Source organism: Chelonus insularis, unplaced genomic scaffold (assembly GCF_013357705.1).
Source record: "Chelonus insularis isolate UGA/USDA-ARS -01 unplaced genomic scaffold, ASM1335770v1 contig_146_pilon, whole genome shotgun sequence".
NCBI classification, from domain to species: Eukaryota; Metazoa; Arthropoda; class Insecta; order Hymenoptera; family Braconidae; genus Chelonus; species Chelonus insularis.
Genome location: NW_023276387.1, coordinates 911,088 through 933,632, shown reverse-complemented (window position 1 = coordinate 933,632; position 22,545 = coordinate 911,088). Strand labels below are relative to the sequence as shown.

The following is a 22,545-nucleotide window of genomic DNA, read 5'->3' as shown; positions in this document are numbered from 1 at the left end:
TATATTCAGAATTTTTTTTGATTTTTTATAAATTGCGGACATGGTGTAGTGGTATCATGCAAGATTCCCATTCTTGCGACTCCCATTCTTGCGACTCGGGTTCGATTCCCGATGTCCGCAGATTTTTTTTTCATACACATTTTTATGTAAATAAAATTAAAATCTTTCTAATAATTTTTTTTCCTCTTATAACACTCACTTTTCTGTAAAATTTTCTTAAATACATTTTTTCCCCTTTAATTATTCTTTTAACCCATACTTAACTTAACCTACAATTTATTTAATAATTTTTCTCATTATTTACACTATAAAAAATAAATTTATTGTTGAATAAAAAATTTTTAAAGCATTAATATACACATTAAATAACATTAAAAAATTCATTTCAGTTTGTAAAGATAAAATGTCGTCGAAAATAAATAATTTAATTTGGCGCTAGCGTTATGGCAGCACCGCCATCTTTCCGTGACTGCAGTACAACAGCCACATGTTCGTTGCTATCCAGAGACCGACGCGACCGACGCTTGTTTGTGTATTCAAAAAAAGTTTACTGACGTTTTTAAACACTGAAATAAATTAATTAAATACAATTTTAATTGTAAAACCCATTAAAAGTGCAGTTAATGATCGAATATTAGTAATGAAAATAGTGAATAACCTCAAAAGTGTACAATAGGCTAGAATAATATCAATCCATGAACTTTATTTGGCAAAAGTTTGAATTTAACGGTCATAACGGTGGATGAATGTTATCTTGACGGTTGCATTTGTACAATTTTCAATCATTTAGTGGTCACATTTGTGTTAATATTAATTTTAAGTGACTTGATAGTTAATTTATCAGGAAAATTTATTATTTAATTATCAAAAAAAATTAAATAAATTTCGCAATGGATCCATTTACTAAGGTAAAAAGTGTTTCCAATCATTTTTATCAGTGTTTCGATTCAATTTTAACTTTGAATAATTTTTTCTTATTATTTTATTTACAATGAATCGTTATTTTGGGCCCAGAGAATGCTAGAACGTGCGAAAGCAAGACGGGAAAAATTAGATACGCAATTATCTAATGCTGGCCATGAGATACGACCACGGAGAAGTCCTCTGAAAGACGCCAATGCGATTGTTTTACAAGCTTCTCGTCAGTATTCTTATAAAATAAATCCTCCAAGTTCAATAAAAAATGCTAAATCTTTTAATCCCTTTCCAGAGCTTTCTTCAAGCTTAAATACCACAACTAATTCCACACAAGAATCATTCAATATAACAACAGAATCTTCATTCAAGGCCCCAGGAACTCCAGAGAAAAGTAAAAAATGTTCGGAAGAAGTAACAAATAAAGAAAACGGGTCCCAGATGATGTCGAGTGTTAAATCTAAATTAGAGAGACTAGGAAAATTGTATTCAGGTGGTTATCAGTTCTATTTATTAATAAATAAAATTCAATGTTGATTTAAAAATGATTATTATCAATGTTGATGTGCTACAGATGATGAAAGCCGCGAGCTGAGCTCCCCAATTCATAGAACTGAGGAGACATTCAGTGCTGAAGAGTCGTCAATTGACGAATACAAGAGCACCAAACGTCATGGAGCTAGATTAGATCGTTTAGCCGCGCTTGCTTCAACTATTAATAACTGGGAAGATGATTTATCACATCCTCAATTGGTATTTTTCAGCTTCAATTATTAATTTTTATGTTGGGATATTTTATTTATCCATTATTTATTTTATTTTAAATAAGGTAAAGAAAGATGAAAGCAAAGCTGAAAAAATCCAGGCCCAGATAAACGACAAAGTGAAAGGTGTTAGTGCAGAATGTCAACCCAGCACCAGTGGATACAGTCGTTGGAAAAGTAATGGCAATAGTGGGAAAAATTCTGATAGCAACTTGACAAGGAATTTTAAATGGGATAAAAAGATTATTACTAATCTGGTGATTATTTTCATAAATATTTATTATTTTAAATTAAAATAAGTTCATACCCTTATAGCCAAATCAATGTAAGATTCAGATACTTGGACTACGTTAATTATTTATGTATGTCTTTGCCGTTTTTGAAAAGAAAACAGACCTAAGATTTTCGTAGAAAATTCAACGTAAGCAGGTGGTAAAGCAGATGTATATGAGTCTGACGAAAATGCTTACGTCAGAGCTGGCTATTAGGGTACTGAAACTTTTAGAGATGATTGAACTTAAGGAATTTTATGATTATGGGTTGAAGGATAAATATTTATTTATAATGAAAAAGAATGTGGTAAAATGGACCAATAAATTGTCTTTGCGATAAAAAAACTATTTTCCAGGAATCGCAAGGCTTTACGCGCACGAAAAGCAATTCTAGGCTCGTGTATGATTTTAAGGCTTGTTCTCAGGAACCCAAGACCCCAGAGAAGACACCGGAGAAGAGTGTAGGAGTAGAAAAGCGAGTTGATATACCAAAATTGCTGTCAAAGACGCCAGATAAGGGGGATAGAAATTCAAACACCAGTAGTAGCAGTGGAAATCGATCAGGAAACAGGTTTGGGGGTTACTCAGGTTCTTCCAAAAATATTATAACTTCTCCAGGTTCAGTTCTTAGCAAAGCTTCGTTATTTGAATCCAAAAGTGTAGCTACCAAGGCTAAGGATCCCGCGGAGATGTCGTTGTCGGAGAGGATGGCTTTATTTGAGAGGAACAAGGGTGAGGCGTTGATACCAAAAGCACCATTGACGTTGTCTGTACCTACGAATAAATTGCAAGAGCCATCAAAGTCTTTTAATCAAAGTGGTAATTAAATTAAAATAATTCAACAATTTATTCTCTTAATAATAAACTAATGTTTTATTTTTTTTTTATTGATTAAATAAAGGTAAAAATGATTCATTGAATAAATCAGTGATGAAGAGCAAAGAATTATTTGAAAAAGGATTACCTAAACAGGAGTTGGAGAATGATATTCTACGTGATACTCAAACCGAGAGGCAGAAAGAGCTAACAATGTTGCGTTCGCGTTTTAATAAAAATAAAGAAAGTGTCCAGGTGGCTGCTGAATCTTGCATTCGGCCAAGAAAAAATAGTGAAAATACCGCCAATGGTTCACCTAAAAATTCACCAGTGTGTCCAGTGAAACCTACTCCAGCTTCGGTAATATAAATAAGCACTTTTTTTAATGATAAAATATTTTTTTTTATCAGAATAAAATTTTTAAAGCCAATTTTTTTTGTTTAGGATCATATTCCAGTACCTCCACCACTGCCTCAAGGTTCAACGACTCCAAAGAAGCAAGAAGAAAAAGTGTCAGCCAAGAGACAAGTCATCAGATCACCTTCCCAATCTCAGCATCAATCTAAACAAGCTGTGAGTGAAGTGAAACGTTTTAAAGTATCACTATCCAAGGCTGAACACCTTTACCCTGATCTGTCAGGGCTAACTGAATCAACTGACACTGATACAACTGATGGTGAGTTCACCATAGCTTCAACCGAGCCAGATACAGTGACACTAGAGGAAGGATCTGATAAATCAGACTCCGACTTTGATACTGATGATTACACTCAAGAAGAAGGCAATACCAGCTTTGAAACAAGCATTCTGAAAGTAGTAACTCGACAGACAATTGCTAATAAAAGACAGATTGAATCTGATGCTGAGAGTTCTACGTCAGATATATCAGTGTTAGATGAGATGGATGAGTATTTAGATGAATGTCTTGCTAATCAAGAATCACATGGACCAACACCTCCAAAGCTCAATCGAGAAGCTGCTAGTCCTTCAACAGCTTCTTCAAGCTTCAAATATTCCGCTGGCTTCCGTTCTCCCATCAAAGTTACCTCTCGATCTTCAATCAAAAATCAACCATACATTGTCGAAGGTGATAATCATGTTCCGCTGATGTACAGTTTAAGTTCCTATCGTCGTCAACAGTCCACTCCTAATAAGACACCTGTGAAACAGGTCAGCAAACTTGCGATGGATGAATCAAGGGAGATTGAACCACAAGCACATGGTATTTCCCAAGAAGCATCACTTGTTGGTGATAAAATTAAAAGATTGATGGATGAAGTATGCAAACAGCAGACTATCATTGGTCAAGCTAGTCAAGCTTTAAATTTATGCACTGCTACGGTTGAGTTCAGTGGTTCTAGGGAACAAGTTGAAGGTGAAAGGTTACTTCTGATTGCCACTCATCGTCGTCAAGCTGCTCTAAATGAAATTCAGAGACTCAAAATCGAAGGAACTCTACGACCAGCAGTCCCAGGTGAATCAATAGTGCAAGAGAGTGGATCTCTGACTATCTCAGCACTTACATTACCTCTGAAGAAAGATTACCATGGAAATAGAGACATGTGCTTGCATTTCCTATGCTTAATTCGTCATCTAGATGTTATTATTGCTACACCAGTGGTCCAAGCTGAACTTGGAGACTCTTGTTGTCGATTCCCATCAACTTTGAAACTCGATAATCTTTATTCTGACTTTAAAATCACCATTGAAGTCTATTCCCTTGAAACTCGAGCTGAAATTCTGCCTCATGAGATCAAATATCATATTCATACCAACATTGGGCATAACGGAAGTGGCGCATCGAGTAAAAAGGCAGGTGGTAAGACACCTAAGAAGTTACAGAAACAAGAAAAACTCATCATGCCTTCTGTTCAGTCTCCAGCTGGACCTGGTGCTGTTCGTTCACCTGCCTTTGCTTTAAGTGGTTATGTAGTTTTCAGCTTGAGAGAAGTCAATCGTCAGCAGTTTACTTTAAACAAAGTCCCTCGTAATTCTTCACTCGAAGGTCATCTGCAGATGCATGTGTCTTGTGAATTATCAATCGCCGTTGAACATCGTGGGTTTTTAACCATGTTTGAAGATGTCTCGGGCTTTGGAGCTTGGCATAGACGTTGGTGCTTGCTCAAAGGAGATACTCTGTCATACTGGAAGTATCCTGATGATGAACGCAAGAAGACTCCCATTGGAAGTATTGAATTACAAGGTGATTATTTAAACAAATCTTGTTTCTTTTTTTTTTTCGCAATCATCTACCTCTTTTCTCTTTGTAGGAGTTGTTACGAACAATGTTGGATTAGTTTCACGTGATATTTGCGCTCGACCCAACACCTTTTTGTTGGAAACTGTTAGACCAACACAACCTGGTGATGAAGAGAGTATGATTGTTATCAAGAATGGACCACTGACAACAATCAAGTAATTAAAGCAACATTCCTTCATTATTTTTTTTTATGTTGTGATTAATCAATGCTTATTAATCAATTTAATTATTCCAGGCATCTTTTATCAGCAGATACAAAAGAAGAGAGATTAGAATGGTGTTCTAAGCTCAATAAAACTCTAAATTTAATTCGCGCTTGGGGAGGAGGTACACCTGGTTATTAATATTACCGTAACTTTATCATTAATTTTTTTTATTAAAGATTAATTATATAAAAATATATATTTGCTGATATAGACTTATAGGTATATTCATCATGATTTAATATTTTTAATAATTATAACAATATTAAAATTAATATTAGACTTAAATTTTTGGTTAGACATAAGAAGATAAATTTTTATGTTTTTTTATTTGAATAGATAAAATAATGAAATATAAATTTATATCAATTTTAATAGTATTATAGATATAGCAAAAGATAATATGATGCTTTTAGTGTGAATATATCTAACATTTTATACTAATGGTATTTTTTTATTAACAAAATACGTTTAATCAATTGAATAATATTTTAATAATGATTTTACAACATTAACAAATGACTTTTGTTATAATTTATTTAACTCCTAAACAAGATAAGTTTCCTTGAAAGATCTTTTTTCAGCCATGAGTGTGTTAAAGAAAATTCATAGTCAGGTAAATTTCTGATAATTATTGCTCAGAACATGTCTTTATTAAATAAAAAAAGGAAAATTTAACAAAAGTTTAAGAGAATGTAAAAAAAAAAAAACAATATTATTTTTAAATTGTGTGACTTAATATTTTATCCATTTTTAGCTTAAATTATTATGCAAGAGATACTTTTGGTTGGAATCCATTTTCATCAGCAGTATAATCAACTCGGTATGTTTTTCCATCAGCACCAACGAAACTAAAGCTTCCAACGACCTTCATTATTTCATTCTCAGTACCTTCGTTTAAGAATTCAGCGGTCTCTTCGCGCTTTTGGCCATCACTTTGTTCATATGAGAAACGGTAACCACCAATTCCAATATTATTATGTTCCTCTTGATTAACTATTGTCACTTCTTGTTGAGGACGTGCTGCTACCATTGCTACGGCCAAGACCAACAGGATTACTATCTACAATTGTCAACAGAAAAAAAAAAAAATTTATTAGAAGAAACCAAAGCAAGGACAGCCTGCTAAAGGATTTTATTAATCTATGAAGATACGAAGGTGTTAATTGGAACATGTATAAGTCTAAAAACTTGAATTATCAGTAATTCTTGTGATGATGATTAAACTAAGCCAGTTTACACATTTTTTAAAAAAGGTCCATCATGGACCAGGTTCTTCCAAACTATATAGATTCAAAATGAAACCGAAATCATCTTCACTTTCACTGTTATATAATACATTTTGAGGGACACAACCGTTATTTTGGGCAATAAAACAAAAAATCAATGAAAAAATTAATTTAAATCGAAAAAAAAAGATGATGATGATGATAAAAAACCCACCGCTTTCTGCATTTTAATTAATTTTTTTTTATCCGGTTTTAAACAACAAATAAAAAAGACTCAAACACTTTGAATGTTGAGGAAGACAAAATTTTTATTAGAACCTTCTTGAGCAAAGATTGACTAACGATACACAGTAAAAGTTTGTCTACCTGGACCTTTATATAGCCGCTAAATTGTCTAACATTCCCCCTTCCCAGAAGAGCTGCACTTCTCTGGGTGAATCCTCCTACCTCCACCAAGAATCTTAGAAGTCACAGCATCAAGCGTTGATTCTTCAATCAATTGGATAATTTTTCAACAAATTAACAAGTGAATTGATGATTGATGATGCCATGGGGGATATATAAAAATAGATAAATTGAAAAAGATGGATAAATAAAAAAACTATAATATGTTTTATTGATGAAGAAAAAGAAAATATTGTGATGATGTTAAAGAAGAATTTGCTGTCACCTTTGACCCGGGAAAGAGTATCAATGCTGATGTACATATACCTAAAGAACGTGCCTTAGAAAGTTCAAATCTAATATTATAGAATAAGCATGGATAATATGTAGAGGAAGATGATGATACCGATGATGAAATCGTCATTGAAAAAACATCAAATTAAAATTTATTAATGTAAAATTTCTAAATTATTTATAAGAAAAATATTTATATATATATATATAGTAGGTATATAATGAAGATGATGAATATTTTAACAAAAAAAAAAAACATTAAATTGTGAAAAAATATCAAGTATGAAGTAACGTCCTTGCGGAGACGGTGACATTTCGTCTAATACTTTTTCTTTAACATCTTTAGCCATTATATCTCCAGCCTGTGGAGCATTATACTAGTAAGTGTTATTCACGAGGAAAGTTAGTGACGCAATTCTTTGGTGATGACCTTGCCATTTGGAGATGCGCTACCGCCTCTTTAAGATTATTACGCAAGGAATAGCGTAATTCTTGGGTTTAGAATAGACTAGTACCTAGAGTTAGTTAACTCCGGAAATTAGATTGATAAAAAATTTACATGCTAATTTTTTCTTTTTTTTTTTTTGCCTTCAACTTCTACTTTTTCTTTTTTAACGACTAATCTAAGCTCTTGGTGAAGTTTATTTTATTCTTTAAAATTGAAATATGGTTTATATACTGAGAAAAAATTTATTAATACTCGAATTACAAATTAATGAAGTAATTAATAATTTAATGATTCAAATGGCTGAATGATTAATTAATAATCATACATCATTTGCTCGAAAAATTTGATCAATAAAAATCATGTCGAATGTTGGCAATAAAATATTTGATTTGATTGAATGATATTTTGGTTGGAAAAGGTATCTTGTCATTTGGTTCGATACTATGATAAGTCTAAATACAAATGATGTTTGATTGATTATTTGAGATAATTCTCTTTCTTCCAGACACCATGGGTTTTAATAAATAATTATTCATTCAATTAATTGATCCACTCAATCCATCTAATTCTCTTTGATGTTAGAAGAGACTTTGCTTCAAAGTAACAAACACATTGGATCCAATCAAAAAATGATAACAAACCAACACTCTAGACAATTCTATCTAAAATCATTCAGATGCAATGAAAAGGTTGTTGGACGATCAAATATTCTATCACGACTATTCTAAATTCCTATTTTAATTTTTTTCTTAGTGTACCTAGTCTCTTAAACTAATCAGTGAATATTCATTGATTATCAGTTCTAATTCAATCACTGAATAATTTAATGATTGAATTGGCACTGAAGATCAGTAAAAATAGTCATTAATTTAAAGTTATTTTCACTGATTCAGTTTTAGAAAATAGAATAAGATTTTTATATGTTATATTATTTTATGTTCGTTACGATACTTATTGATAACTCTTAATTAAAATGTAATAAAAATAATAGCTAAAGAAGAAGATGTGTAGGATGATGTTGGATGCTAAAATGCTATTTTTGTTGTAATCAATCGTTGAGATGGTATAAAAGATATGTAAAGTAAAGATCTATTTGGGATTGCACTACAGGGTTGTCCTGGCGGATAGAGAAAAGGGCAAATCCGTAACCCGAAGCACGGCTAAGAAGCATGATGATGAGACACAACGTTGTAAAACGCCGAAGGAACTCTTCAGTGGTGACATTTAACCATGTGCATCACACTGGTATCTCTTACGCAACACCGTCCAGATTTTTCTTGGATAACTAATAAATAAAGCTGTTAAGATAGATCTTTATATATCTTTTTTTTTTTTTTAATTTCATAATTAATGACAATCATTACTAATTAATCACTTGATCTAGCCTTTGAAAATACAGTTAATTACGATTTAGAATAAATTATTTAAACCTCAATAATTTTATTTTTGTTAACAATTTCAATGATTGGAAGAGAAAAAAATCTTTCAACCGATGCAAATTATTAAAATATTTACGAGTTACTAGGATACTAACTTGTTACGTAATTTACTTGCTTTCTTAGCTAAGACCACTTCATTCAAGATATTCAGGACCCGTTCTCTTCATCAGATTCTTTTTTTTTTTCTATCTTCCGTAAGAATGGATAGAAAATAGATTGTTTACTACATAATTATGCTAATTCTTGCTATTTATTTGATAGTCTAGCTGGCTTTGACAAAAAATGAATTTTTAACATTTCTTTCTAAGGTTTTCTTGGACAACTACTGAATAAGATTCACGTCTTACATAATTTAATAAAAGATTTAATTTATTCAGCTTTTGGAGAAACTGATGATATTCTTGTAAAACCCATCTCCAGCATTTTGGGCAACACAAAAGCGGACATCGATGTCGTCAAAAAAAAAAAGAAAAAGTGTCAAGTTCTAGTAGGTGGGATATCTTCTACCTATTTAACACTGTAGAAGAAATTTTGAGTGGGAGTTGATATCAATCAAGTTTTTAGGGAACTTAAATGGTATAAAAACCCGCAAAATTGATCATTCAAGACACAGTTGTTCGATCTGATTGACTCAGGCTTTTAACAAAACATCTATCATCATGAAAATGGTGCGTGAATCAATTATTGTGTATTAATTATTGTATAAAAAATATTTTAGATGTAATTATTAATAATAATTATTTTTATTATGTCTAGTTCATCGTTCTTGCTGCCCTCGTGGCTGTATCCCTAGCTGCTCCAGCTCAACAGCAGCAACAACAAGTCCAAGTTGTCCAGGAAAAAGTTCATGACAACATTGGAGTTGGTGATTACAGTTACAGTTACCAATTAAATGATGGACAATCAGTCGAACAATCTGCCCAACTTCGAAGTGCAGCTGGTGTTGAAAGTCAAGCTTATTATGTAGTTAGCGGTAGCTTCAGTTACGTTGATCCAGTAACCAACCAGAGCTACAAAGTCACCTATACTGCTGATGAAAATGGATTCCACCCAGTTGGAGATCATCTTCCAGCCTAATTTACTCACTCCAACTGCTTTCTAAGTCTTCTTATTTTTCAATAAAAAATTATCTCCTAATTTATTGGTATTTATTTCCGTCTTTTCATTTACTATTGTGCTACTTTTCGTAGATTTTACTGATCTAGCAGATCTTGATGATGGAGTTGATCCACTAGGTACTGTTTTCTGATTAATAGACCTAAGTTCAACGTAAAACATTACTAGAGCTACTAAATGACCTATAATAAGCATTGTAAAACCAGCTCCAAGGGGAGTCATAATTAAAGCGGTAGCTTCATTAGCTTCAACATCATGTTCTATTAAAACTTCTCGTAGATTAATACTTGTTCTGCGGTGAATGACGTTGTTGAGATGGTACATCGCTAGTCCAGTCTCTCGTATCCATAGAATTACCTTAAATATATTACATTCAAAAATTATTATTTTTGTTATTCAATAACCATTGGGTTGGTGCTGATGTAATTATCAATTGCTTAACAGTGTATTGATTCAAAACAAGATGATATTTTTTGTAGTAGTCTGAGGATTGTCCAATTATACATCTGCTGTTTTTTTCCTACACTTTCTAATTCAACTACTCAACATCTCCAACTCTATGAGCGTAGCAATAATGCTTTGGCTTAGCATCGACAACATGTCCTATACTCTAAGATTTGTTACGATCGACTAATCATTTATTTTTCATGTTTTTCATTTATTCTGTGCCGTTCTACACTAGTCTTTATTTATTTTATTTTATCATTTAAATCTTCTATAAAAATGATAAATCCATGAGCACCAACCCAATAAGTACCATCAGCTTATAAATTAAACAATAAAATAAAAATATACTTTGTCAAAGGACTTTAAAAGCCATGGCTGTACTGCAAATGACAGATAATAATCACCGATGCTATCTTTCATTACTCTATAATTCTAAAAATGAGAAGGTTAATTATTTTAATTAAATTTACATTTCCTAAGATTATTTTTTTTACTTACAGCAAGATCTTCACCACAGATATCATTTTCGGGAAAGAAGATTGATTCAACGATTGTGCCAACGATTGCATAATTGCCTTCAAGTATCTTATTGTGAATTTCATCAGAGGAATTATGTAGCTCAAACCTACCAGGAAGTTGTCCTGCATCAGGATCCTAGATAATTAATTAATCTATCAATCTTGCTATTATTTTATTTCATTTCTCACTTACCTTTAGATCAAAATAGTCATCAAAATTCGGCATTGTTCCTTCTCTGCCCCAAGTAAGGTTGTTTTCTATGAACTGATGAACAGTGTCGATCCTTTGTGAAGCAAAAAATATTTATATTAAAAAAGATATAAGACTATTCAGCTGGTTTAAATATATTTAATTAGAATAAAGTAGTAAAGGTGATTAATTAACCTTTGCTCATAATCAGGAGTCGTTAATCTAGCTGCTAAGCTACTGGAGTAGGCAGTGACTAAAAGAAGACCAGCTATGTGCCACAGATGTAATTGTATTTTTAATCCTTCAATTTTAGATGGTGCCCAAATGCCAATTAGACGACCAGTTAATTCCATAAGAGTCAATGGATAATCTTTAAATCCTTTTGAAAAATCAGATCGTTAATTCCAGCAATGCCTTTGGGGGAAATATCATGACATACTTGATGGAACATCTGGATTAATCCAAGCCTTTGTGTAAACATTCAGGCTTTGGATAATTATCACCAGGATTAATACCAGCCAAACTGTTGGAGACAATGGTCGAGTTAAGGCCCAAAAACTCTGACGAGGTTTAGGTCGTGGGACCAAAAAGTGAATGAATAGCTGATACCAAGGTTGTGTTAGATTTACATATTGATAAACATCATGCTTTAACCATATCCCACCAAAAGCTACGTCCACCTGGAATAATAGAATATGAATAAATAAAACTTATTTTGATATTTTCTTCTTAATAAACATTAAAATTATTTACCTCATTTTGTAGGATTTGATCAATCATTCCACCACTCCAAGTCGTGCCGTTTGGCCTTCCATATCTAAAAAAAGTGATGAATAAACTATCAAGGTGTTTCAGCTAAGCATCTAAGACATTCCAATGCAGGAAGTCAGTTTGTTATTAACCAATAATGTTGATAATAATAATAATTAAAATTACTTACCTACGACGATCTTTAGGTTTACGTATTAGCCAAGTGAAATTAAGTCTTTCAGCTATCACCAAGAACAGCTTGACCTCCACGCCATCAAATTCACGTTCTATTACATTCAGGTAATTATTTCAATCATTATATTTCATTTTAAATAATATTTTACTTCATCATAGAAAAAAAAACCATGCGTCAATCAAAAATTAACCATCAAGAAGGTAAAAACATATAATAATAATATTGTTAATAATATTTAGTAATAATTATGATTAATAAATAATAATTGTTTAATTATTAATTTAGAAAAGGACAAGTTTACTCTCAATTTCAAAACAAGTGCAGAATCCTATAAAAAATCTCACTTTAAAAACATATTGTAATTAAAAAAAAATATCCATTGGATTATTTACTGTTTTTAGGAGTGAAAAATTCCCGTTTAAGTCCTTTCTCAATTTTTTTCTGAGTTGTTGATAAATAAGAGTGAGGCGGAATGTAAACAGTAGCTATTTGCAACTGTCGTCCTTGTAAATTAACTATTCCGCTGTCGTGTTTCATATCATCATATCTGTAGACAATTTAAAATGAATAATTATTATTTAGTTCAGAAAGGTTAGCCCTTGAACTTTATTTTATCATTCTTTAAATATTAATTACTAATTCATGATTTTTATTAATAAATAATTTATTTACTTGATTACACTTCTGAATTCTCTTGGATACAAAAAATTTCCCGATAATGACCATTTTCCTGATTTAGCAACCACATTTACATCAGAATATTTAAATAATTTGACATTTAAAAGCGGTGAAGATTCATTTATGTAATTATTGATAATAATTAATAACTCTGTTGTAGAAATTTTCGTTGGAACTCTATAAATCAATATTTAATGAATACTGAATAAATACTTTCATTGATGAAAGTATTGTAATCCCAACTAAGAAGTTATTCTTTTGCTAGAGGTAGGAGACATTAATCATTATGATGACGCTGGAGGGGGGGATTATTTTTTAGTTGGAAATACAAAAGCTAGTTAGTGTATTGTCAACATTGAATCACAATAATCGATTGTCATTGATTGTCTGCAATTTTCAAGAGGTAGACAACAATCGATATATCGATTTTTTTGACAACACTGGAATTACAGTTGAGTCAATGTAAGGGAGACTGGAGCAAAATGGCGACACGAAGGTTTTTTTTTATAGCTTTTTAGAGATTTCTAAAAGCCAGTTTGGATTTTTTGCAATTAATACTTTTAAAGTTATTTAATTTTTAATGAAAAAAAGCCATATAATTTAATAAACTGCGGCATGTAATGAATAGAAAATGGTACATTTCACACCTTGAGAGGAAAAGTAAACTATCTCCTAATTAGCTTTTTTATTTTAACTAAAAATACATAGACTCTACTGTAATTTAACATTAAAAATATCATAAATACTTTTTCATGGCTTTAATAATTCTTTCAGCTGAAGTTGATACTAAAAAGTATCCTTGACACTCGTACTGACGACGTCGTACGTAATAATCGAAGGGATATGATTCTCTAAATTGATTGAATAACACTTGCACTCCTCTGTCGTCACCTGAAAGGAATTTTTAATTATGTAATTAAAGAACCTCATTATACGGAGATGTTAATGGAAGAAATTTAAGTCAACATTTTTAGGTTAAGGATAATTTAATAAAAAAAAAATATTCAAAAAAAAATACCATCAATGTAAATATTACAACATCGAGAGAAAGGATAAGACACATCAACAAGAGTTTTGAAATCATTGTCTAAAATCCACGAACGGTTTGATAAATTGTTAATAATATTATCAACATGAGCTAGGGTCCAACAATGACATAAAATATCACCAAAAATCCACCACTTGAACCAGTAAAACATTCTCAATAAATCAGGTAAGACTTTTAGGTTGAAGTGAACACCAATGTTTTGATACTTGACAACGAATAGAATGATAGCAGTCATAAAAACTGGTACGTGCCAGTGGATAAAATGGAATATGGAAGTATAAAATGATTAAATAACTTGATAAGTTGAAAAAAAAAGGATATACACCGTTAATGTCTTCACAAGCATGATGAATTATGACAGTCAACTCGTTAGAGCTCTCTCAGGAACACAATGGTATCAAACAACAACAATTAGAGGTGACAATCAATTTTTAAATGTTTAGCTTACTATCAGACATAGATTGGTATGAGACAGGTGAGTAAAGACTTTTAAAATTTTATTCGAAATTCATTTTTATTCAAGATCTTTGAAGGTCTTTTATAATGTTTATAACAATAGCAATTTGTTCTAAACAATTGAAAAAAAAATTTTCCATGTTTCACTGAAATTGATAGAAAAAAATTATCTCAAAATATTCCCAGGCTATTTTTTTTTTATTAAATAATTTATTTATATTATTCCATGTTTACATATTTTTTTACATCATTTATAATCTAATAAAAACATTATAATATTTTTTTATGAAAGCTATTTAAATTAATAGTAAATATTATTGTCATTAAATGTTATTTAAATACTAAAATTTATTGAAATCAATTTAACAGCGTGACATTTAAAATTGACAATATTTTTTCATCTTCCCAACAAGCTGGTTTTATTTTTCAGATAGCAGAAATGATGTTCTATCTACTAAAGTTGTGCAGTCGATTGTGTCTTACTCAACTGAGCTAGATTCATTGACATCTGTGTTATCTTATCATCCAAGCTGATTACTACATTTTAAACATGCGATTATAATTATTCAATTCAGTTGTATTTGCAAATTTATAGGATCCACTTCCATCAAGACATCACCATTACACAACTAGGTAAGTAACAATTCTTTAATTTTATTATTAAATCTAGCAGAAGACTCAACATCATCAATATTAATGACCATGTTTCTAATAAATATTCATCCAGGTCAACGCCACGTGTATGAGAGGAAGCTAAATTCTATTGTAGACGTTGATACTTTGACTTAAAGTCTTGATTCCAAAAAAATGGCGTTGAATTTATTTACTGTTGGATTGAATTTATTAAAAAAATCATCTCTCTCCCAAGGTAAGTTTCTTCTTTTAGATAAATCGAATCTCCGAAGTATCTAACATTTCTAATTTTAGGGAAACGACACTTTTCTAGCATTGGATTCGTTGGATTAGGCAACATGGGCAACTATATGGCCAATAATCTCATTAAAAAGGTAAGTAATTTCATTTATTATTAATAATTTTTTAATTTATTCCAGTAAGAGTGTTGATGGCATTGGAGACCTAATAATAAATCCCATATGTTTGGAACAGAAACTTGGAATAAATAAATGTTAATTAATTAAACAGGGCCACAAAATAGTTGTGTATGATGTCAATAGGTCAGCTTTGACTAACTTGGTTGAAGCTGGTGCTAAAGAAGCTTCAAGTGCTGCTGAGTTGTCAAAAAACTCTCAGATGGTCATCACCATGCTGCCTACTAATGATCATGTTTGGGAATCCTATACAGGGAATGATGGATTATTGAGGTGAGTCTAATGTGGAGAAGAAAGTGGTCGAAAAGATGGAGAAAGGTGTTGGAATTCTTGAAGAGGAATTTCATTTCCTCATCCAATGTCTTTTGATTTTAATGAATGGGATAAAATTGGTCAGTTTGTAATTGGAATGTTTAAGTAAAAGTATGATTTAATTGAACTTTAATACGACACATATATAGTCAATAAAAAAAATGGTCAGACTGGTGCATTAGTTTGAATAGAACTGTGCGGCGAAAGGAAAGAAGGGGGAACTTTCAATCCCCTGTCATCAAACAATACATTAGATAGATTTATATACTTACACAATTTTATACATTTCAGTACAGCAGAAAAAAATACTCTGTTCGTTGATAGCAGTACCATTGATCCCTCAGTATCCCAAAAGGTTCATCAAGAAGCTACGAAGAAAGGAGCTAAATTTATTGATGGTCCAGTTTCAGGAGGTTTGTCATTTGTATTTCTATCATGTTCTTTTGTTAAATAATATCATGAACATGTAGAAGCATGAGTATTTATTGATGATATAATAATTCAATAGCTCATTGATCCTCAGGTGTTGTTGGAGCTCGTGATGGAACCTTGACGTTCATGGTCGGTGGTGAGAAGGAACAATATGACCGTGCTAAACCCATTTTAGAAGCAATGGGAACAAGAATTGTTCATTGTGGAGATGTTGGGATGGGCCAAGTAGCTAAGTTATGTAATAATATGCTGTTGGCAATCAGCATGATTGGGGTATCAGAAGTTGTTAATTTGGCTGACAGGTTTGGATGTTGTTTGAAGTGAATCTTGTCATCTCAGATGATACACTGATATTTATTACTATGTTATTTTCATTTTTTTAGACTTGGTTTGGATCCTAAAGTGATGACCAGCATCTTAAATACAAGCACAGGAAGATGTTGGTCCTCTGAAGTTTATCCTCCGGTTCCAGGTATCATTGATACTGTGCCAAGTTCAAACAACTATGAGGTAGATTATTTTTTTATAGATATTGATCAGTCTAGATGATTGAAGAAGACAAAATGATTTTTGGTTTTTTTATTTTTTTCAGGGAGGGTTTTTAACTCACTTGATGACTAAAGATCTTGGTTTAGCACAGGCTGCTGCTACTAGATCTTCCACTCCAATACCTTTGGGATCTTTGGCACATCAAGTTTATAGAATGCTCATGACACATGGCCATGCAAATCGTGATTTTAGCATAATTTATCAATATTTAAAAAATTGTAAAGTGTAAATAAAGATGTTTGATTAAGCAAAATTATAGTGTTGATATTGAATTCTAAAATTTAGAAACCCAAGTTTAAGTAGAAAAGTAGAAGAAATATATAAATTTAAGTTCAGTATTTCGGTTTAATCGCAAAAAATATTGAAATCATAATTTATGCTTGAATCATAAAATGATGGATGTCATTGGGAAGATCTCGATGAGACGATTCCAAAACAGTAGGTATTGACTTAGGTTGGTTGGAGAAATCTCGAGATATTTAAGGAAAACTGCGATACATAAAAAATATGCATAACTTCTATGCTAATGATGCTAGGGGGTTGATCGAGGGCTCATATGAAAGATCTGGACCTAAGTAAAAAATTTGATCCCCCCTATAGGATATCCCCGTCAAAAATGCCGTATCTCTCATAGTTTCCGAGTTATGAGCGTTTAAAGGTTTTTCTATGTTTCGCTGTAGCATAACTTTAATTTCTGCTAATAACTCGAGATCTATGAGACCTACATAGACTATGAGCATATCAATGGATTCGTGAGAACGAGAGCTTTTCATTGCACTAATCAAAATCATAATTGGAGCATAATTTATGCTGAAATAAGGGCATGTTCCAATTTTACTCCAGTTTAGGAGTAAAACAATTAATTTCTTGGAAAAAAATTTTTTTTAACAAATCCATGGATATCGGTTGATAGCTGAGATTTTGAGGTTTCTAAAACTTCCCTAAAAAACATTATTGGACTGTTTGTTTAAGAGTTATAACGGTCTAAAGTCAGGGGGATGATTCTTTTCAGTTTTTATCTAGTTTTACCCGTTTTTAAGGGTGTTTAAGTGAATTTTCTCAAGCTGTGTCCCAATTCCGTATTTTCACTCTTCAAAACGAATAAAACGAACCCTTGATCATCAAAATCGGAGCACTTTTATTTTCGGCAAAAAAGTATACGAAGGGGTTGAAAAATAAAAGTCGTCCGATGTTCGAGTTCGACCACTCATTACCTTCCTCTCGACACCTAGAAATGTGGAATTTAGGGTCAAACATTCAAGAAATTAATTGTTTCACTCCTAAACTGGAGTAAAATTGGAACATGCCCTTATTTCAGCATAAATTATGCTCCAATTATGATTTTGACTAGTGCAATGAAAAGCTCTCGTTCTCACGAATCCATTGATATGCTCATAGTCTATGTAGGTCTCATAGATCTCGAGTTATTAGCAGAAATTAAAGTTATGCTACAGCGAAACATAGAAAAACCTTTAAACGCTCATAACTCGGAAACTATGAGAGATACGGCATTTTTGACGGGGATATCCTATAGGGGGGATCAAATTTTTTACTTAGGTCCAGATCTTTCATATGAGCCCTCGATCAACCCCCTAGCATCATTAGCATAGAAGTTATGCATATTTTTTATGTATCGCAGTTTTCCTTAAATATCTCGAGATTTCTCTAACCAACCTAAGTCAATACCTACTGTTTTGGAATCGTCTCATCGAGATCTTCCCAATGACATCCATCATTTTATGATTCAAGCATAAATTATGATTTCAATATTTTTTGCGATTAAACCGAAATACTGAACTTAAATTTATATATTTCTTCTACTTTTCTACTTAAACTTGGGTTTCTAAATTTTCATTTATCTACACAATGAATAATTCTAGTTATTTATATAATTTTCTATTCTTTTATTAACATTAGCATCATACATTATAATTATTATCAGTTAAACAATTACATTTCTTTGCGCTTTACATCTAAATTAAACAATTTTGCTAAACCTGAACCTCCCAAATATTTTCCAATTCCTACATCACTTGAGTTATTACTATTATTTTTCACGGCTTCAGAATCATCATTTATCACAGAAGAATTCTCGTGTTTAGTTGACAAAAGGGATTCAGTTGTTCTTTCAACAGCAGGAGATGTCATGTTGACAGCTTTATCAACATCTCTTCTAGCCCGTGAATGATTAGTCGTCACGCTTTCATCTCTCTTGATCTCAAAATTAAAGAACTTCTGTGCATTCCAATCCAACAAACGATTTTTAACATCAGCATTTGATGCAACATCAGATTCATCCACAGATCTATTCTTCTTCAACGATGCATTAGCAGTCTGATTGCAAGCATGTCTTCTTGGTCGGCCATTGTTATTCGTATTGGCTACATCATGGGAATCCACTGACATCTCCATGTTATTATGCATATCACCAATGACAGTTTCATCTCTCTTTATCTCAAAGTTGAAGAACTTGGGCGAGTTCCAATCCAACACGCGATCCTCAACATCCTCATCTAGGGATTCATCTGAATGGATATCTCTTTTCTTCTGCGTGTTATATTCGGAAACTGTCTCATCACGTTTTATCTCAAAATTGAAAAACTTCGGCGTATTTATATCTAGGAGACGGTTTTTCACCTCTTTGCTGGAAGCTTTGGAACCTAAACTATCATTTTCGTTCAACTCTTCGTTATTTTCATCATCATATTCCGAATTCTGGTAATAAACCTTCTCCAAAGACTCCTGAGACAATGCATCATCATCAATCATTGATAGTTTGGCTTCTGATGAGCTAGCTTCTGCATCTTTCATCACAAAAGGTTGCTCATTGTTAGCATTGACACCTTTCTGATGGCTTTTGAGCTTTTTGTCAGTCACTACTTCAGTTACTGCTGTTGATTTGTTAACTTTCTGACGCTGATGGCGATTCCAATGATGACAGATGATCTTCCTTCGCTTCTTAGATCTCAGTGTTGTTGATGTTGTGGTAGTAGAGGGTTGATGAGTTGGATAATATTCCACTGAAATGCTGGTTGTCGTGTCACTTGATGGCGTGGTTTCGTCAACTTTCGGCGCATGGCTGCTTGATGAAGCAGCTGATTCATCAGCACTGCTATCGGTTTGCTCGTAACATCCCTTTAACTTACAGGAAACACTGTCAGAACTGGTGCCAGCTGCTCCCTCATCTTCATTACCACTGTCATTGTCGTCTTTTTTTTGATCTCCTGGCACTGATGGATCATTTTTCGGTGCAATTGTAGACGTTTGCTGATCTCCAATAGCTTGAGTATCATCATCTCCGCATTCTTCTCCGCTTTCGCATGATGAATCTTCTTGGTCTTTAGCCGAATTGTCATTATTCAGAGTAGCGTTGTTAGTCTTCTCGCTCTCGGATGATTTAAGTTTCTCTGGCTGCGTGAGGTTCCCATTTTCTGATGAAGTTAAATTAATCTGCTCGATAGAAGAGTCTTTTTTACCTAGGGCAGCACTTTCTTGGGTGTTATTGACATTCTCCTGGGTCACTAAGTTCATTTCTTTCGGAAAACTAGAATTGTTTTGAGTTCCAGAAGATTCAATGATCATTCCTGTAGTTAATGATTCTGATGTTGATGTAGCTAATGTTGATATCACTGACACCAATGTTGATCTTGATGATGCTAATGGTGACGTTGCTGATAATTCTAAGGTTGATGTAACTGATGATGTTGCCAATGTTGATGATTCTGCTGCTGCTGATGCTAATGTTGATGATTTTTCTTCAATCAAACCAATCGGCGTAGTACTTTCCAATGATCCGATTTCAAGATTAGCATCACAACCGTTTTTATAGTTATTCAGAAACTGTTGTATCAATCCTACAGTAGTGTTATCAATGCTATCACAATGAGCTAGGGTTTTCAGACCCATTTTCAAGCAAATCCGTGGTCTAGTGCATCGGATGTCAATGTCAGTGTTCAAAGAGTCTTTTAAATGATCCTTGACTTGGTTTATAGTCTCCATGAATTTGTTATAAGCTGGAATGACACGTAAATTATTGAAAGCATTGAACAGTTCCAGTAGTTGTCCTAGATTGTCAACCGAATGACTGTGATGCCAAAAAAGAGCATGGGTGTATAAAGCGCTAGCTATGTCAGTCATGAAATCTAACTCTTGAATCTGCATCAGGATGTCCAGCAACAACTGGTCCGGAGATGTCTGCTGGTATTTATTAACTTTCAAGAAGTCTCTCAAAATATTCTGCTCCTCCATTTGGCCCCTCAAATAATCCCGAGCGTCAATGACATCAGCATCTAAAGTATCATTCGGCAAAACCAGTTCAAACAGATATTTGAGGTTGATTGATTTATTTCCATAAACAAAAGCAAGTAATTCAATTTTCTCATCAACTTCTGTCGGTTTGGTGTATATATGTTGACTCAGGTAATTCGCGTAACCCTGGGCTGCTTCTGATACATAAGCTAACAAATTACTCTTCACCAATAAATTCACAGAATCGTATTTTTTGAAGCCCTTCTTAGGATCTCTCTTTACTTCACTAGTAAATTGAAGGAACAAGTCCTGCAAAACATGTCTCTCAGCCGTCTGAATGTTATGATCTAGATTGTCATACTGAACATTCAGCAATAGACCTAAAAATAATCCAGATGTCGCTTTAATCTCGTCTATCTTTAGATACTTCATCACCATAGTTGCCGAAAATCGGTTGGAATTCGATCTAGATCCTCTCAAAGACTGATGTATCTTCCGAGCAATACCAAAACCTGTCGTATTCGATATGTTATCATGAAAATCATTACTTCCAATTGCTATGTTCATACAAATAACTGAATATTTTTTCAAACACATGAAAATATGAGACTGCATGTATCTACAGATTGATGCAGGACTGAGGTCGCCATGTTTAAAAATCTCTGGAAGAAGGTTAAATATGTTATACTTTCGTTCTAAAATTTGCAAATGTATTTTCTGCAGTGCTTCAATTTCAGAAACACTCAACTCTTGATAATGATTGTAAATCAGTTGACCAAAATTGTTCGTTATTTCATTCCGAAGTAGTGCTCCGTATATCAAGAGATACTCGATGCCATCTTGGAATGAAAAACTTGTGTTACCAACTGCTTTTGAGTCCAAAATCGTCAGTGTTTCGGTTACAATTTTGACATTGTCTTGCACTAAGTTCCGTTGTGGTGGCACACTGTTGTAATAAATCCCATAATTGATGACCTTGAGAAGACGATTTTGAGGTTATTAATTGTGAGCAAAAAAAAAATGGCGGTAAAAAATAATTTATTACTCACTTCAGCATGATTGAAACTGATGAGAAGTAGAAAAGAAGGTAAAATACATTTAATAAACACAGTAAACATATTTTATTTTGAATAGTTATGTTGGCTAGAAACTTCTCAATATGAACATTACTGTAAATTTATATTCAATCCTGACGGCTGGTGCCATAAACAAGATTTTATATGTTGTATGAGTTAACTCTTAAATAGAATCGAAATACGTGTTATGATAGGGAATCGTAAACTATAACGAGCTAACGGAGATTAATAAATAATTAATAGCTTTCCATGGATGATGTGATTGTTCAATATCGTAGATACCTTGTCGTACACTAATTGTTAGAAACATTAAATTAATAAAATAGCTATTGCCACATTCTGATTGGAGTATTAGGATTAATTTTAATCTAAATCGAGTTAAAAATCACTTCAAGAATTATAAAATTAGACACCTACTGTTTTTTATTATTTTTTTTACGAAATAGAAACTTGAAA

At 32.6% G+C, this 22,545-nt stretch overlaps 6 protein-coding genes and 1 non-coding gene across 11 annotated transcripts; 4 read left to right on the top strand and 3 right to left on the bottom strand.

Annotated features, from left to right (window-relative positions):
- Positions 1–34: 34 nt before the first annotated feature.
- TRNAG-CCC (transfer RNA glycine (anticodon CCC)) lies at positions 35–120 on the top strand. The gene is given in 2 exon segments: positions 35–70; positions 86–120. It is a non-coding gene; the product is annotated as a tRNA-Gly (tRNA).
- Positions 121–495: 375 nt separating this feature from the next.
- On the top strand, positions 496–5,507 carry LOC118075133 (anillin-like). 4 transcript variants are annotated; one of them, XM_035096804.1, is made up of 10 exons: positions 496–908; positions 1,015–1,141; positions 1,211–1,408; positions 1,490–1,668; positions 1,745–1,936; positions 2,308–2,770; positions 2,853–3,127; positions 3,212–4,970; positions 5,038–5,182; positions 5,263–5,507. In XM_035096804.1, the coding sequence occupies exons 1-10, from the start codon at positions 891–893 to the stop codon at positions 5,369–5,371; spliced, it is 3,465 nt and encodes a 1,154-aa protein (XP_034952695.1). In that variant the 5' UTR covers positions 496–890; the 3' UTR covers positions 5,372–5,507. The 4 variants fall into 4 exon arrangements, with proteins under 4 accessions (XP_034952695.1, XP_034952697.1, XP_034952696.1 ...); XM_035096806.1 differs by having other exon boundaries at positions 1,015–1,408; positions 2,308–2,522; positions 2,610–2,770; XM_035096805.1 differs by having other exon boundaries at positions 1,015–1,408; positions 2,377–2,770.
- Positions 5,508–5,851: 344 nt separating this feature from the next.
- On the bottom strand, positions 5,852–6,825 carry LOC118075139 (endocuticle structural protein SgAbd-6-like). The gene is made up of 2 exons (XM_035096811.1): positions 6,674–6,825; positions 5,852–6,293 (listed from the first exon to the last, which is right to left on the bottom strand). Exons 1-2 carry the CDS (start codon positions 6,683–6,685, stop codon positions 5,997–5,999), a joined length of 309 nt encoding a protein of 102 aa, XP_034952702.1. The 5' UTR covers positions 6,686–6,825; the 3' UTR covers positions 5,852–5,996.
- A 2,605-nt stretch (positions 6,826–9,430) lies between these two features.
- LOC118075135 (uncharacterized) lies at positions 9,431–14,202 on the bottom strand. Its single transcript, XM_035096807.1, has 12 exons — positions 13,938–14,202; positions 13,666–13,810; positions 12,914–13,096; positions 12,634–12,788; positions 12,236–12,332; positions 12,049–12,112; positions 11,735–11,975; positions 11,491–11,674; positions 11,299–11,389; positions 11,086–11,241; positions 10,936–11,019; positions 9,431–10,497 (listed from the first exon to the last, which is right to left on the bottom strand). Exons 1-12 carry the CDS (start codon positions 14,200–14,202, stop codon positions 10,123–10,125), a joined length of 2,040 nt encoding a protein of 679 aa, XP_034952698.1. The 3' UTR covers positions 9,431–10,122.
- On the top strand, positions 9,603–10,161 carry LOC118075138 (flexible cuticle protein 12-like). Its single transcript, XM_035096810.1, has 2 exons — positions 9,603–9,692; positions 9,781–10,161. The coding sequence occupies exons 1-2, from the start codon at positions 9,684–9,686 to the stop codon at positions 10,099–10,101; spliced, it is 330 nt and encodes a 109-aa protein (XP_034952701.1). The 5' UTR covers positions 9,603–9,683; the 3' UTR covers positions 10,102–10,161.
- A 138-nt stretch (positions 14,203–14,340) lies between the features above and the next one.
- On the top strand, positions 14,341–17,018 carry LOC118075136 (3-hydroxyisobutyrate dehydrogenase, mitochondrial). 2 transcript variants are annotated; one of them, XM_035096809.1, is made up of 9 exons: positions 14,341–14,384; positions 14,854–15,056; positions 15,151–15,291; positions 15,351–15,430; positions 15,567–15,745; positions 16,076–16,197; positions 16,308–16,518; positions 16,600–16,726; positions 16,809–17,018. In XM_035096809.1, the coding sequence occupies exons 3-9, from the start codon at positions 15,231–15,233 to the stop codon at positions 16,992–16,994; spliced, it is 966 nt and encodes a 321-aa protein (XP_034952700.1). In that variant the 5' UTR covers positions 14,341–14,384; positions 14,854–15,056; positions 15,151–15,230; the 3' UTR covers positions 16,995–17,018. The 2 variants fall into 2 exon arrangements, with proteins under 2 accessions (XP_034952700.1, XP_034952699.1); XM_035096808.1 differs by having other exon boundaries at positions 14,342–14,442.
- A 1,627-nt stretch (positions 17,019–18,645) lies between these two features.
- Positions 18,646–22,212, bottom strand: LOC118063744 (uncharacterized). Its single transcript, XM_035077894.1, has 2 exons — positions 22,063–22,212; positions 18,646–21,988 (listed from the first exon to the last, which is right to left on the bottom strand). Exons 1-2 carry the CDS (start codon positions 22,129–22,131, stop codon positions 18,716–18,718), a joined length of 3,342 nt encoding a protein of 1,113 aa, XP_034933785.1. The 5' UTR covers positions 22,132–22,212; the 3' UTR covers positions 18,646–18,715.
- Between the last annotated feature and the right edge of the window lie 333 nt (positions 22,213–22,545).